Source organism: Pagrus pagrus (genome assembly GCF_965226575.1).
Source record: "Pagrus pagrus genome assembly, chromosome: 14".
In the NCBI taxonomy this organism is placed as follows: domain Eukaryota; kingdom Metazoa; phylum Chordata; class Actinopteri; order Spariformes; family Sparidae; genus Pagrus; species Pagrus pagrus.
Genome location: NC_140198.1, coordinates 30,901,011 through 30,912,484, shown reverse-complemented (window position 1 = coordinate 30,912,484; position 11,474 = coordinate 30,901,011). Strand labels below are relative to the sequence as shown.

General features: G+C 40.7%; 2 protein-coding genes across 2 annotated transcripts; both read right to left on the bottom strand.

The window, feature by feature from the left end:
• Positions 1-1,538: 1,538 nt before the first annotated feature.
• Positions 1,539-7,481, bottom strand: LOC311269566 (uncharacterized protein; the record flags this gene model as incomplete). The annotated part of the gene is made up of 6 exons (XM_084373779.1): positions 1,539-1,568; positions 1,741-1,985; positions 5,834-6,110; positions 6,261-6,388; positions 6,526-6,679; positions 7,221-7,481. 6 exons carry the CDS (start codon positions 7,479-7,481, stop codon positions 1,539-1,541), a joined length of 1,095 nt encoding a protein of 364 aa, XP_084229905.1.
• On the bottom strand, positions 7,460-10,890 carry LOC311269690 (uncharacterized protein). Its single transcript, XM_084374019.1, has 5 exons — positions 10,800-10,890; positions 8,753-9,037; positions 8,358-8,579; positions 8,031-8,127; positions 7,460-7,550 (listed from the first exon to the last, which is right to left on the bottom strand). The coding sequence occupies exons 1-3, from the start codon at positions 10,845-10,847 to the stop codon at positions 8,379-8,381; spliced, it is 534 nt and encodes a 177-aa protein (XP_084230145.1). The 5' UTR covers positions 10,848-10,890; the 3' UTR covers positions 7,460-7,550; positions 8,031-8,127; positions 8,358-8,378.
• Between the last annotated feature and the right edge of the window lie 584 nt (positions 10,891-11,474).

Genomic DNA, 11,474 nt, shown 5'->3' with positions numbered 1-11,474 from the left:
GTGTCTATCTCTCCATAACATTACTGTAGAGATTCGCTCTCAATTGGCGAAATTTAGCACCGATTGAGTTAATGGGAATTGGTACTCGGTAGTACCATCGTAATTCGGTTTGTCGTGCTGCTCGTATCAGGATAACTCCTCTACAGATGCTGCTCTTCACTGCCAAAGCGGCTCTTAAAGCCTGATTTATGCTTCTGCGTCGCGGCGACGGCGTAGCTACGTCGTCGGCGCAGACCCCTACGCGGACCCTGCGCCGTAGCCTGACGTGCGCCTCCAAAAAATCCTGACTACGCGTCACGTCGAGACGCCAACGGCAAGGACCGTGATTGGTCCGCTCAGAACGTCATTTCCGGCAGTTGCTTTTCCGGTCAACAGTATAACAACACCGGTTGGTGGTGAATTGCAGAACAACACGTTCCCTCGACGCAGAACTTCGAATGCTTAATGACGGTGTAGGGTCGACGACGTAGCTACGCCGTCGCCGCGACGCAGAAGCATAAACTAGGCTTAAGGCAGAGCAGACAGGCAGGCTGCCGCCGGCTGCTGCTGGCTAGCACTGGAGCCTTTGTTGTCAAAGCAAAAAGCAAAGGCACCTATTTGGCAATATGTCGGACTTAAACACAATGCAAATACTCAACCTGATGTTAATGAGGGAAAAGGAGTTGGTTACCTCGCTGAAAAATCTGCACCCTGTCTGGTTTGCATTGGCAGTAAATTGACACAGCGCTCCAGAGATAGTGAACATCTTATTTTACAGAAAGGCGGTATAGCGGGTAACACCAGTGTTGTCACAAGTTTATAGTCAGTGGAAAAATGTCTGTGAATGGGTGAATGCTAAGTTGAGTTGTGCTTTAAGTGGTCGGTAAAATGAGAATAGCACTATATATATATATATACACACATATATATACAGTCTATTCACCGTTTGTATCCTGAAGCCTTTCTTCTATATTCTAAAGCATCATCTTCTGGGGATGTTATGCAGACTTTAAACAGGCCCTAGGTAGTATAGCTACAATACCATAGGTTACTTTTTGCTTTTTTTTTCTCCAAACATAGAAAACCAGTTGATCTGAAACACTGATGTTGATTTTGGAATCTACTTCTAAGTCCCAAATGGTTGGACGAAATCTAGATCAAGAATAAAAAGTGAGGCACTCCCCATGAAAAACAATGATGTTCGTTTTCATGTTAAAAATTCTCCCATTGCAGTGATAATTTATCCAAACTGAAGGGGAATTTTTACCCCAAAAATTTGCCCTTGAATTGTAATGTGTGCCTCTAAGGCGCCCTCCTTACAATGCATTTCATGATTGGTTTAAGGGATGACAAACATTCGGAGTTCCAGATCCAGATAACTCCAGTGTTCCAAGATGAGACACAAAAAGAAAGAGCAAAGAAAAAGTTTCAAAACCATGACATGACATGGCTAAACGTCTGTGGGATTATTGAAAGTAAATCTAAAATATCCAACGCCCCACGGCAGCGCACCCCACTGCCTACAGCGGATTTATTGACACATCTGACAACAAAAACACCTATGATAGGACCGAACCTGATCGAGCAGCCTAGAGGATGTGTTGAGGATCACAATGGGGCTCTTTAAGTGCAAAGTTTTTGAAACAAATTCCATGGCGCACACTACTGCTGAACAAACTATCATCTACATCAGCAAACTAGCACGATATAGATTATACCACCTTCATTGCAAAATAACATCATAAGACGAATAGAACTTACAGTTTGGAACCTGCGGCCATAGTCATCCAACGTGTTGCCTTTTGTTGCCTCCAGGGCGCAACTAACCGATCGTAGAGCTCCCAAAGGCGGACACCCGGGCACCGGAGAGTCTCCGGGGCAGAGAACGCTAAGCACCCGGCATTCCTGCCTCTGTTTGAGCAGCTCCAGCTCATACAAGCCAGCCAGGCTGGCCTCCAATCGCTCCTTATTCCGACTGCGCTCCACATTCATGGGCAGAGAGAAGGCTGGAAACATAACTCCAAAAGAGACCGCCAACTCTTTTAAAGACATGCTCCCCTCCCGTTTTCTTCTTCACTGTTTCGAAAGCAAAATGAATCCGATGAAAGATTTGTTCACTTTTCTATTTAACTCACAGCCGTCGGACTCGGACCCACGTCCAGCTAGCGTTCCGCTGTGCAGTTCCACAGCTGTCCAGCTGTTAGTGGAGCCTATGAATGCAGGCAGCGTTTTGTTGATTGTGCCAGACAGCCCCCGCCTGAGGCCACTGCTAAACTCAAGAAAATGAAATATATTAAAGCCCTGTAAATATGATAGTAAGGCATGAGTTATCAGTGAGATAAGCTATAAAATACTTACTGCGATTTATTAAATCTTTTTGGAAATATTAAAAAATATATACTTTTGAATAAGACGTTGTAAATTTCACCCCCTGCCTCCTCACACATGACACATGAAGTAAGGCTCCAGGCACAGGCCTAGCCTGTACAAAAAATCGTATGTGAATTGTGAATAGTGTGCAAACAAACCATACTGTACTCTATAAGAAGCCACCCTGGCCAAAATTGAATACTTGCACATACATATTTACTGGAACCAAACACTTGCACATACACTCTTAAAACAGATGTGTTAATATTAACACAAGTTGTGTCAATTCTCAACACATTAATGTGTCTATATAAGGACTACACATTTTGTGTTATATTTAACACAATTACTGTGTTTGAAAAGCCAACACAAATCTTGTGTTAAAACTCTTAACACAGTAGTTGTGTTAAAGTAACAAGTAGTTGTGTTATTTTAACACAACTACTGTGTTAAGAGTTTTAACACAAGATTTGTGTAATGTGTAGTCCTTATATAGACACATTAATGTGTTAAAAAATGTGTTAAGTCTATTCCTAAAGATTTGAATTTAAATAAGCAGACACCCAGCTGTAGAAAAACACGTTTATAATTTATTGTTCACATTTCATTTTTAAAATCAACATTTCACATTCAACTTTTCTCATTAACAAGAGAATTCACATTCTGTGGTCATCAAACATAACTCCACCAACCAAATTTTTTTTTTTGACAAAACTGAAGAGTTAACATATTAAAGAAAATCGTTTTTAATCCTCAAACAAAATCCTCAATTTGAAAAAAAATTATTCCTCAGATTAAATGAGTTAGTCTTTTTTTTCTTTTCTTAATTAAATCAACTTTCTTTAATATGTTAACTCGTCAGTTTTGTCAACATAAATAGTGACATCTTAATGAAGCACCACTGAGAAACAAGCGAATGCAGATATCTGCAACTTGACTTATACAATTTTGTACCTGGGATTTAAGTAAACTCTGTCTCCCTGGAAACATGACAACAGGCTTAGTGGTCTGATATCTGCAATGTCGTATATGCTGACCATTTCAAATACATCTTTTTTGTCTACCACATAAGCGTAGTAATGGTCATCAAAACATTCAACTGATAAAATTCAGACAAACAGCAATACCTCTTTCTTCTCACATTCTGGAAAGATGTGAACTATTTCACCGAACAGGCGTTCATCTCTTGTGTCATAGTCAAGAGGGACTACACTCCCTGTCTGATAGGTCTGACCAAACACACTAACTGTGTGTGCAACATGGATAGTGCTTAAAATGCCAAGATCAGCATTCTTTGTATGCAACTTTTCAAGGACCAACTCACTGAGTTCTAAAGATCCTACAATGATAGGGAAGGCATTTGGAACAGATATTTCTCTCTCAAATGGCGTCCCAAATTTCCAGCTGTACATACTCTGTATTTGGTTCTTGTAAGCCAATGTTTTAGCTATGTTTTTAAAGTTACAGACTACATGAGCTTGACGTTTCAAAGGACAGTGTTTACTTTCAAACCTCATGCACCATAACTTCACAAGTGGTCCAAACATTACAATCATTCTACCATAGTGTATCATGAAATGGTGCTTGGGGATAAGTGGCCTGTCTGGGTAGAGTGTCTTAAACATGTTATGATGATCTATTATCAACTGCTTTAAAAGCACAGCTAGTCCGTTTGTGACTACAGGAGCAAATATTATACTGCATATTTCTCTCAGAAGAAGAAACAGTTTCCAATGTGGACTCTGCCTACTAACTAGGTCTCCTAGCATGAGTGGCAAAAAGAGGAGGAGACACCACATTTGGCTGTCTGTCTGTTTGACAGCATTTTCATTTGTTCTGAGATTCAGATTGACAGATGGCTTGTTCTTCTCATTCATGTAGCCATAATCGAACCTCGATATTCTATCGTTAAGCTGCTCCAATGTAAACAGTTTGTCCTCATATATTAAATGTTGCAACATCAGCTTTACTTCCAAAGGGGCAACACCCTCTAATACATCATGCATGATGTCTACACAAACACCCTCTGTTACATGGAAGTATTTAAGTGTGTTCAAACAAGAGTCCTCCTTGATGCCTGTGGAAGTGGCATTGTTCAGCATTACATGTTGTTGATAATTGTCCTTAGTACGCTTTTCAAACTCATCTTCTTCAAAGACATGTTGAGCAGTTTTTTTGTCAGCTAAGCAGAAGTGACAAAACACATTAGCTGAGAAACTTTCCAAATACCCACAAAGGGAATGACAAGCAAGGTTGTCAGCTGTCAAGAGGCAAATGGTACCATAAAGCAAATGGGTTTGACCTTTGATTTCAACTGCAATACCCTGACTTTCAAGACATTTAATGTCTTCTAACAATGGCTGTAGTATTTTGGTAAACCCATAGGTTTCTCTGTCTATAGAATTAAACAGGAGACACAAATGGATGTTTGCCAGAGAGGAGTTGTACTCTGCAGGCAAATTCCTCAAAGAAAAATATACAGCTCCCATTTTGTGTATTTTGGTTTTAGAACCTAAAGGATTAGTGGTACATCGTCAAAATAAAGTTGTATCTGTAAGGCATCTGGATATCTACTGTACAGAGGATGAGTAGCAAACTGTGCACCATCACAATAGTCTCGCATTTTACCATCCACACTTCTATTAGACTCCATGTAAAGGCTCTGCATTTTCTCACTGCTAAAAAGAAATCTGATCGTGTCAATAATAGAAATATACTGACATGTGTCTGAGATCAGCACTTGTGTCATTTGTCCATTCTTTCTGGCAGTGTCTGCCCTATGCCCCAGGAATACCTCTGTTGGTTTCACAAGTGACATTTTATCAGAGAAATATTTACTCATCTTATAAGGAGTGTCAACATCCTCAAACATTTTCCTTCCACTTTCCAATTCCTGCATCAACGTTGTATAAGCATCGTCGTCATGAGGTATGGAATGGGTGTCTATAAAGGAGAGCACTTTCTCTTGAACAATATCCATAGTCCGGTCAATAACTTCTTTTGCGCATGTAATGCTCCTCTGCACATCAGTGACAGTTGTATTAGGTGAGGAATACATTTGGGCTACAAATGCAGCTGCGCAATCATTAAGAGTTGATGAATCTGCTGCAACATCTTCAGGTCCAAGATCTGCTGTGGCTTCCACTAGAATCGGTTCATTATCAATGTCCTTCGACATATTACAAAGCTCCATGTGTCCAGGTACATTGTCAATTTGATCATGTGATGTCATTTTTGAATGGTCTTTCTTAAGATGTTTTGTATAGGAGTTTAAATTGTGATATGTTCTTTGGCAGTTGTTCTGGCAACAAACAATTTGAAAGTCTTGGGAATCTGACAAGGCATGAACGGCTCTGAGATGCCGGATAAGCTTCCTGACTTCTGCTCCAATTACACGCTTGCACTTTGGGCACACATACATGGTTTGCTTATGAAATAGCCTGGAGCTTGGAGATCAGCTCAACAACTTTGGATCTTTTCTTACCGGCAACGGGCATCTCATAAATATGCTCCAGGAAAGAGAAGACAGCCTGCAGTTGGTTAGGGTACGCAAGGTTGCAAACCCAATACATCTTGAACAGTTTGTCGACGGCGCAGGTCAGCCCTTCATCTCCAAGTGGAACAGCAATCTTGTCACTTCTTGCGACGATCACATACTGCTGGGCAGCTCCACTTGGGTGTCCAAGGCACAGAATGTAGGGTTGGTGGGCCCTCACTGATGCATCAGGTTTATCAAGTAAAGACGAGATGCTCGTTCCAGGCTGTTAACACAAAAGGTTTGAAATACTACATTAGGAAAACAACGTGGGGAGAGGACCATACCACAAAGGTGGAGGTTCAGTAAAGGGCACTACACAAGGATGTGAATTCAACAGTGATGCAAACAGAAAGCCATTAAGACAGAAACATACTGGTGCAAAGTCCACGAGGTAGGAAATCGCTGATTTCACACTGCAACGACTCCATCCTGCCCCTCGCCCGGATGCAGTTGGTGGAAGAAGGTGCGTGAGCACTTGAAGTGCTTTGAAGCAAAGCATGTCTACATGGAGATATTAGATAGCAAGTTATATACCTGACCCCTACCTAAGGCCAAGTCATCCTGACCAATTAAACTTAGATAGTTGCATAAGAGTTATAAGTGCATGTTCACATCTTCCCGAATGTGACCCAACATACCATCACTGACGCTCCCAGAGGATGAAGGATTTGCCAGATCCTCCGACATCTCTAATGCAGCAACCTTCAGTAGCCTGGGGATGATGTTTGTCTCCCATTTGCGAATGAAAAGGTCAGCCTTCCCCTCGAACAGTTTACCAAAGTCTGAATCAAACTAAGATATAGAAAGAGATAAATATTTGTGTTGAGTCAGTTTAAATCCAGTATTTATTTGAAATGAACGGGCTACGGGCTAAGTATGGCCCCTTGTGATTAAACAATGTTTTGGGATTACGTCAAAGGAGTGAAAATTGATAACTGTATTAAAAAGGTGCAGTAAGTAGTTGCATTCAGCAAAAAAAAAAAGAAATAAAATAAAATAAAAAAAGTGTTAAATAGCTCTACATTCCAACAGCCATAACTGGTTTAGAGTGTTTTGTCAGAAACATGGATCCTCCACTCTGCAGTAAACAGAAAAGTCATTTCCTGTCTCCCACTCCCTCTTTCAGCCAATCAGGAGGGAGAACTCCACACATTTCTTTTCCATTTGCTGCAGAGCAGAGGGACTGGGAGACCCACGTTAATGACCAAACACTCTAAATGACTGATGGCTATAGGAATATACAACTATTTAACACTTATATTAACACAAATATATCATTTACTTATGCTTTAAGATGAATTAATTATGATTACAGTATCAAGAATTTGCTTACCAGGTGTGGCATGTCAATGAACCGTGGATACTGATGAAATATCTCAGCCACTGTTGGACATTGTGTTGTAATCCATATTCTTCGGTGAGTGTAGGTCTGGTCCATAGCGTGCTTGATTGTTGAGAGGTTTTGAGGTGAGGGCTTCATCCTCTTTGCCAGGGTCACCCACTCGCTCACGTCCTCCTCTATGTTTGACACGATCAGAGCTACAGCACCCCCTGACCTGCTCTTCCGCCGATATCTTCTCTGACTTTCCTCCATGTCCCTCCTGAGATTTCGCAGTTTCATTTCAATGAAGCCGTTGTGTGAGGCTGGATCGTAGTAATGTTCCTTGGCATGGGGTAAAGGAAGAGAGAGTTTGAATGAGGTGTCAGTCAACAATATCAACAATACAATGGCCATAATTTCTGAAACCATTCTGGAAACATTTAATACAATGCATGTCAGTAAAGTGTGTGTGTGTGTGTGAGTAATATAATTTTTACAACCAGGTTTCCACACATTTTTACCAACGAATTTTCAAAGCTGATGACGAGGAGGAGAATGAGGAAAAAGAGGAAGAGAGAAGAAGGAATGGAAGAGCAGGAGCAGGAGAAGAGGTGGAAAAGAGGACAGGAGGAGGAGAGGAAGAAGAGAAACAATAGACAAAAAAGTGCATATTTAAAAAAATTCCACAACATTTTGTTAATTCCAAACAATTTACAGGCTGGAAAACTAAAACTTTCTAATGTCATAACTTTTCCATGAATTTCATGATTGTGGGAATCCTGTAGAAGAAGCATAGTTTGAGGGCAGTTGATGTTTACTTACATATCCTTCATTGTGTTCCTGGATTTTGACACACAATTTAGGGAAGAGGGTGACAACATTCTTGGCAAGCCGCACCTTGTCATCACTGGATGGGTAACTGATAATAACAGACAGCAACTATTACCAAACCATTTCTGATGGCCAATTAGTAACATCAATAACAACATCAATCATATCACTAAGTCTCTACTCCCACCCCACATTAATTGACTATAAATACTCATTTCATGTATAGTACAGACAACCAATTTCACTCCACTGTCAATACATTTGTATCTCAACTCTACACACACACACACACACACACACACAACAACAACAACTTACAATCCTCGTCTCTCCACAAGATCACTGACAGCAATCCTTACAAGTAGCATCCTGGTTTTTTGTGCATATGGTTCCAGATTCCCCATATTCTGTGAGTATGGCTGGAGCCTTCGTTTTGATCAGTGCTTTCAGCGCGCCCAATCCACTGTCACCCAGCCTCTCATCGTCATAGGCAGGTAGAGAATTTGTCTGACTGGGCTGAGGGTTTGGCAGTGGAGCAAGCTGGAGTAAACACAAACACAACAAACAAAAGCAAAAATGTATGAACCATCAGTGTAGTTTAAAATCCCAGATCAAGCACACAACTTTATATCAGTTAACAGGACTGCACAATTAATTGAATAATGAGATAAAATTGTTTTGCACTGATTTTCAACCACATCTCACAGCCTTACCGGACATATCACTTCAGTCTGTGCATCCGCTAGCTCAGAACCCGACAGGAAAAATATGTGGAATTTATCCAACTCTTTGATATCTGTGTTATGATCTGAATCAATAAACTCATTAAAGTCTGCATTATACTGGCAGAACCTATCCAACTCTGCTGCAGAAGGTACTTGAGATTTGCTTGCATCAATTAATTCTGCAGCATTGTGGAGTACGTAAACTTTCTTGAATATCTCTCTGCCATCTAGGAACACTGTCGCGAGGATTTTCTTCTTAGTAGCCTCCATTTGCTGAGAAAGAGAAAAATAGGTTTCAGTCGTCATTCGCTCTGGTAAAATAACAAAACCACATCCACAAATATCCATCTCACTGTATACCACTAAAACTGATATTATTTGATGTGGGGCTACACTGTGCTGCCCAACTGAGTCAGCCACCATGTAGAGAAGTAGAACAGATTACGAACAAGGTCAGGAGCTCAGGCGAAGGAAAATTGCTCTACAGCTCTTATTGAGCCAAAAAAGATGTATGATTAAAGGCTGTTTAAATTATTTCTGCAATGTTTTCAACAACTTATAACTTACAAATTTGAACATCCATATACAAAGTTCAATTTTCAGGTACTTGTAGATGAGCATTTCCATGTGAAGCTACTTTATGATTCCACTCCACTACATTTCGATTTCGAAATGTGATTGATTGAGTTTATTTGATGATTAAACACATACAACTGCCCAGCACTCATTAAATACATTTAAAAATCACCAAGGATGAAATTACTATATATTTTTTTTAATTTCCACTGTACATTCTACATAGATTTTACCCAATGTTTAATATAACAAGCTTTTAAAATACAACATGTTGTTAAGAGATTTGGCTCTGATGCAGCTACCTCTCCTCTCTGTCTGTATAGTCTCATACAATGTTCCACCCACAGCACTAATTGATTACATGTCACGTTTGACATCAACACTTAAACAGTCTCCCATGATGACAACAATGCTACAGTCATAAACACCACGTCTACTGTCCTGTCTTTCCCCGATGTGTTTGCCATAAGAGCTGCTCCCCCCGCAGCAACTGTAACTTGCAGTGATTTTAGTCTAGACAAGTGTTTTAATAGCACTCTAACGGTAACTTGCTCATAATTCAAAAACAGTCGTGGTTTGGGTTTTAAGCCTACGTTAAAACACACCAATGTGGAGCTAAAGGGATGCCGACATGCCAACCCCCTCCCCCACCCCCGCGGCACCGGGGAAAGATAACGAGCGACAATCAAAAACTACCGGAGGAGGAAAACCGAAAAGCACCGTTAAAAACACACTGACCTGTGCTTGCAAGCTCAATGGAGTGATACTATTGCAACAACACATCATCAGTAGGGTAAAACTAACCTGTCTCACAACTGTTTAACCCCATCCGAAACAGGTGGTTTCCAGTGCAGACACACGTTTGCCCGTTTTTTTTTAATTTCAGTCTAACGTTATGGTTAACGCACAGCAACCATGGCTGTGTCGGTGTAACGTAAAAACACAACGGGCAAACGGCTCTAGTCCCAGATGTTGGTAGTTATTTGGTCATGGTTATACGAAAAATATCCGTTAAAAATGTAATGTGGCTTGCGGTATGAGTTTAGCCGCGCAATAAGTAACTTGCATCTAACAGTCTCTGCCTTTCAAACCCAAACTCTGCGGTTTTCCAGCTATAATATGGCGGCGTTAATGTTAATGAATTGCTGTTGTGTTGACTTCAACCCTAGTTATTTGTTCACCTTTCATGGCGACATCACCAAATGAGCGACTGTTTACTAAACTGTCCTAACTGAATTTTATGTTGTGTAATTTCGGTAGATAGGTAGAAATAAATAACCTAGAAATACACTTCAAATTCACAATGAAAGTTAGCTAACGTTAGGTTAACGTTAGCTAACTAACTAACGAATTTTCTTAGAAATGCGATTTAGTTGGTGGATTATATACATGCCGAATTTACCCTAACACTTTACAGTCTGGTGAGATACATGCATATAAACTAGTAATGGATACTTACTGAAGGGTCAGGGAGCACACCGGGCACACCGGGAGATGCAGCCTCCATCTTGCTTTCCTTTGTCTTTGTCTCTGTGGCGCGAACAGCGAACATGAAGAAAGGGCGCCCCCCTCCTGCCACGTAAAATAATACACAAATTGTGTTAAATTGTCAAACACATAAAGTGTGTTAAGCTTTTTTACCCATCTTGTATTGAAATCCACACAAAATGTGTTATACATGTAACAACACATTTTTTGTGTCACTTTTTAACACATCCTTTCTAAGAGTGTACATGCATATTTTCTCATGAGTTGGATTCAAATGCTTTGTTGATAGCAGTGGCGGCTGCTGGTCTTTCAAGGAGGGGAAGCTCATTTTTAGGCTACTGTGAAGTGTGACCGCCTGTGAGTGTGAGTGATCGTGACGGGGGGAGAAGCTCCGCAGCTGCCGCTGCTCGTTGGGGGAAAAAAAACACAGAGTGACAGAACAGAGTCGCCAAACACAACGCTAGTCGTTTTTAACAAAGACACAATTGCTGGGGATCGGTAAACTCTCCGGATCAGTTCAGAACAACACAATGAAAAACTTGTGACATGTTTATTCTTCAAGATCGCTGATTCGCTCATTTAGCTGTCAATCAAAAAAGGATTCCGCCTCAGACAGCTCATCCAATCATCATGCAGAAGCCGAGCG

Excerpts from the sequence above, each read along its gene's own strand:
- LOC311269690 (XM_084374019.1), bottom strand. The coding sequence starts at position 10,847 with ATGGAGGCTGCATCTCCCGGTGTGCCCGGTGTGCTCCCTGACCCTTCA. Across the intron at positions 9,038-10,799 it reads GTGTGCTCCCTGACCCTTCA|CAAATGGAGGCTACTAAGAA; the intron begins GTAAGTATCCAT and ends TCTCTTTCTCAG. Across the intron at positions 8,580-8,752 it reads AGACTGAAGTGATATGTCCG|CTTGCTCCACTGCCAAACCC; the intron begins GTAAGGCTGTGA and ends TGTTTACTCCAG.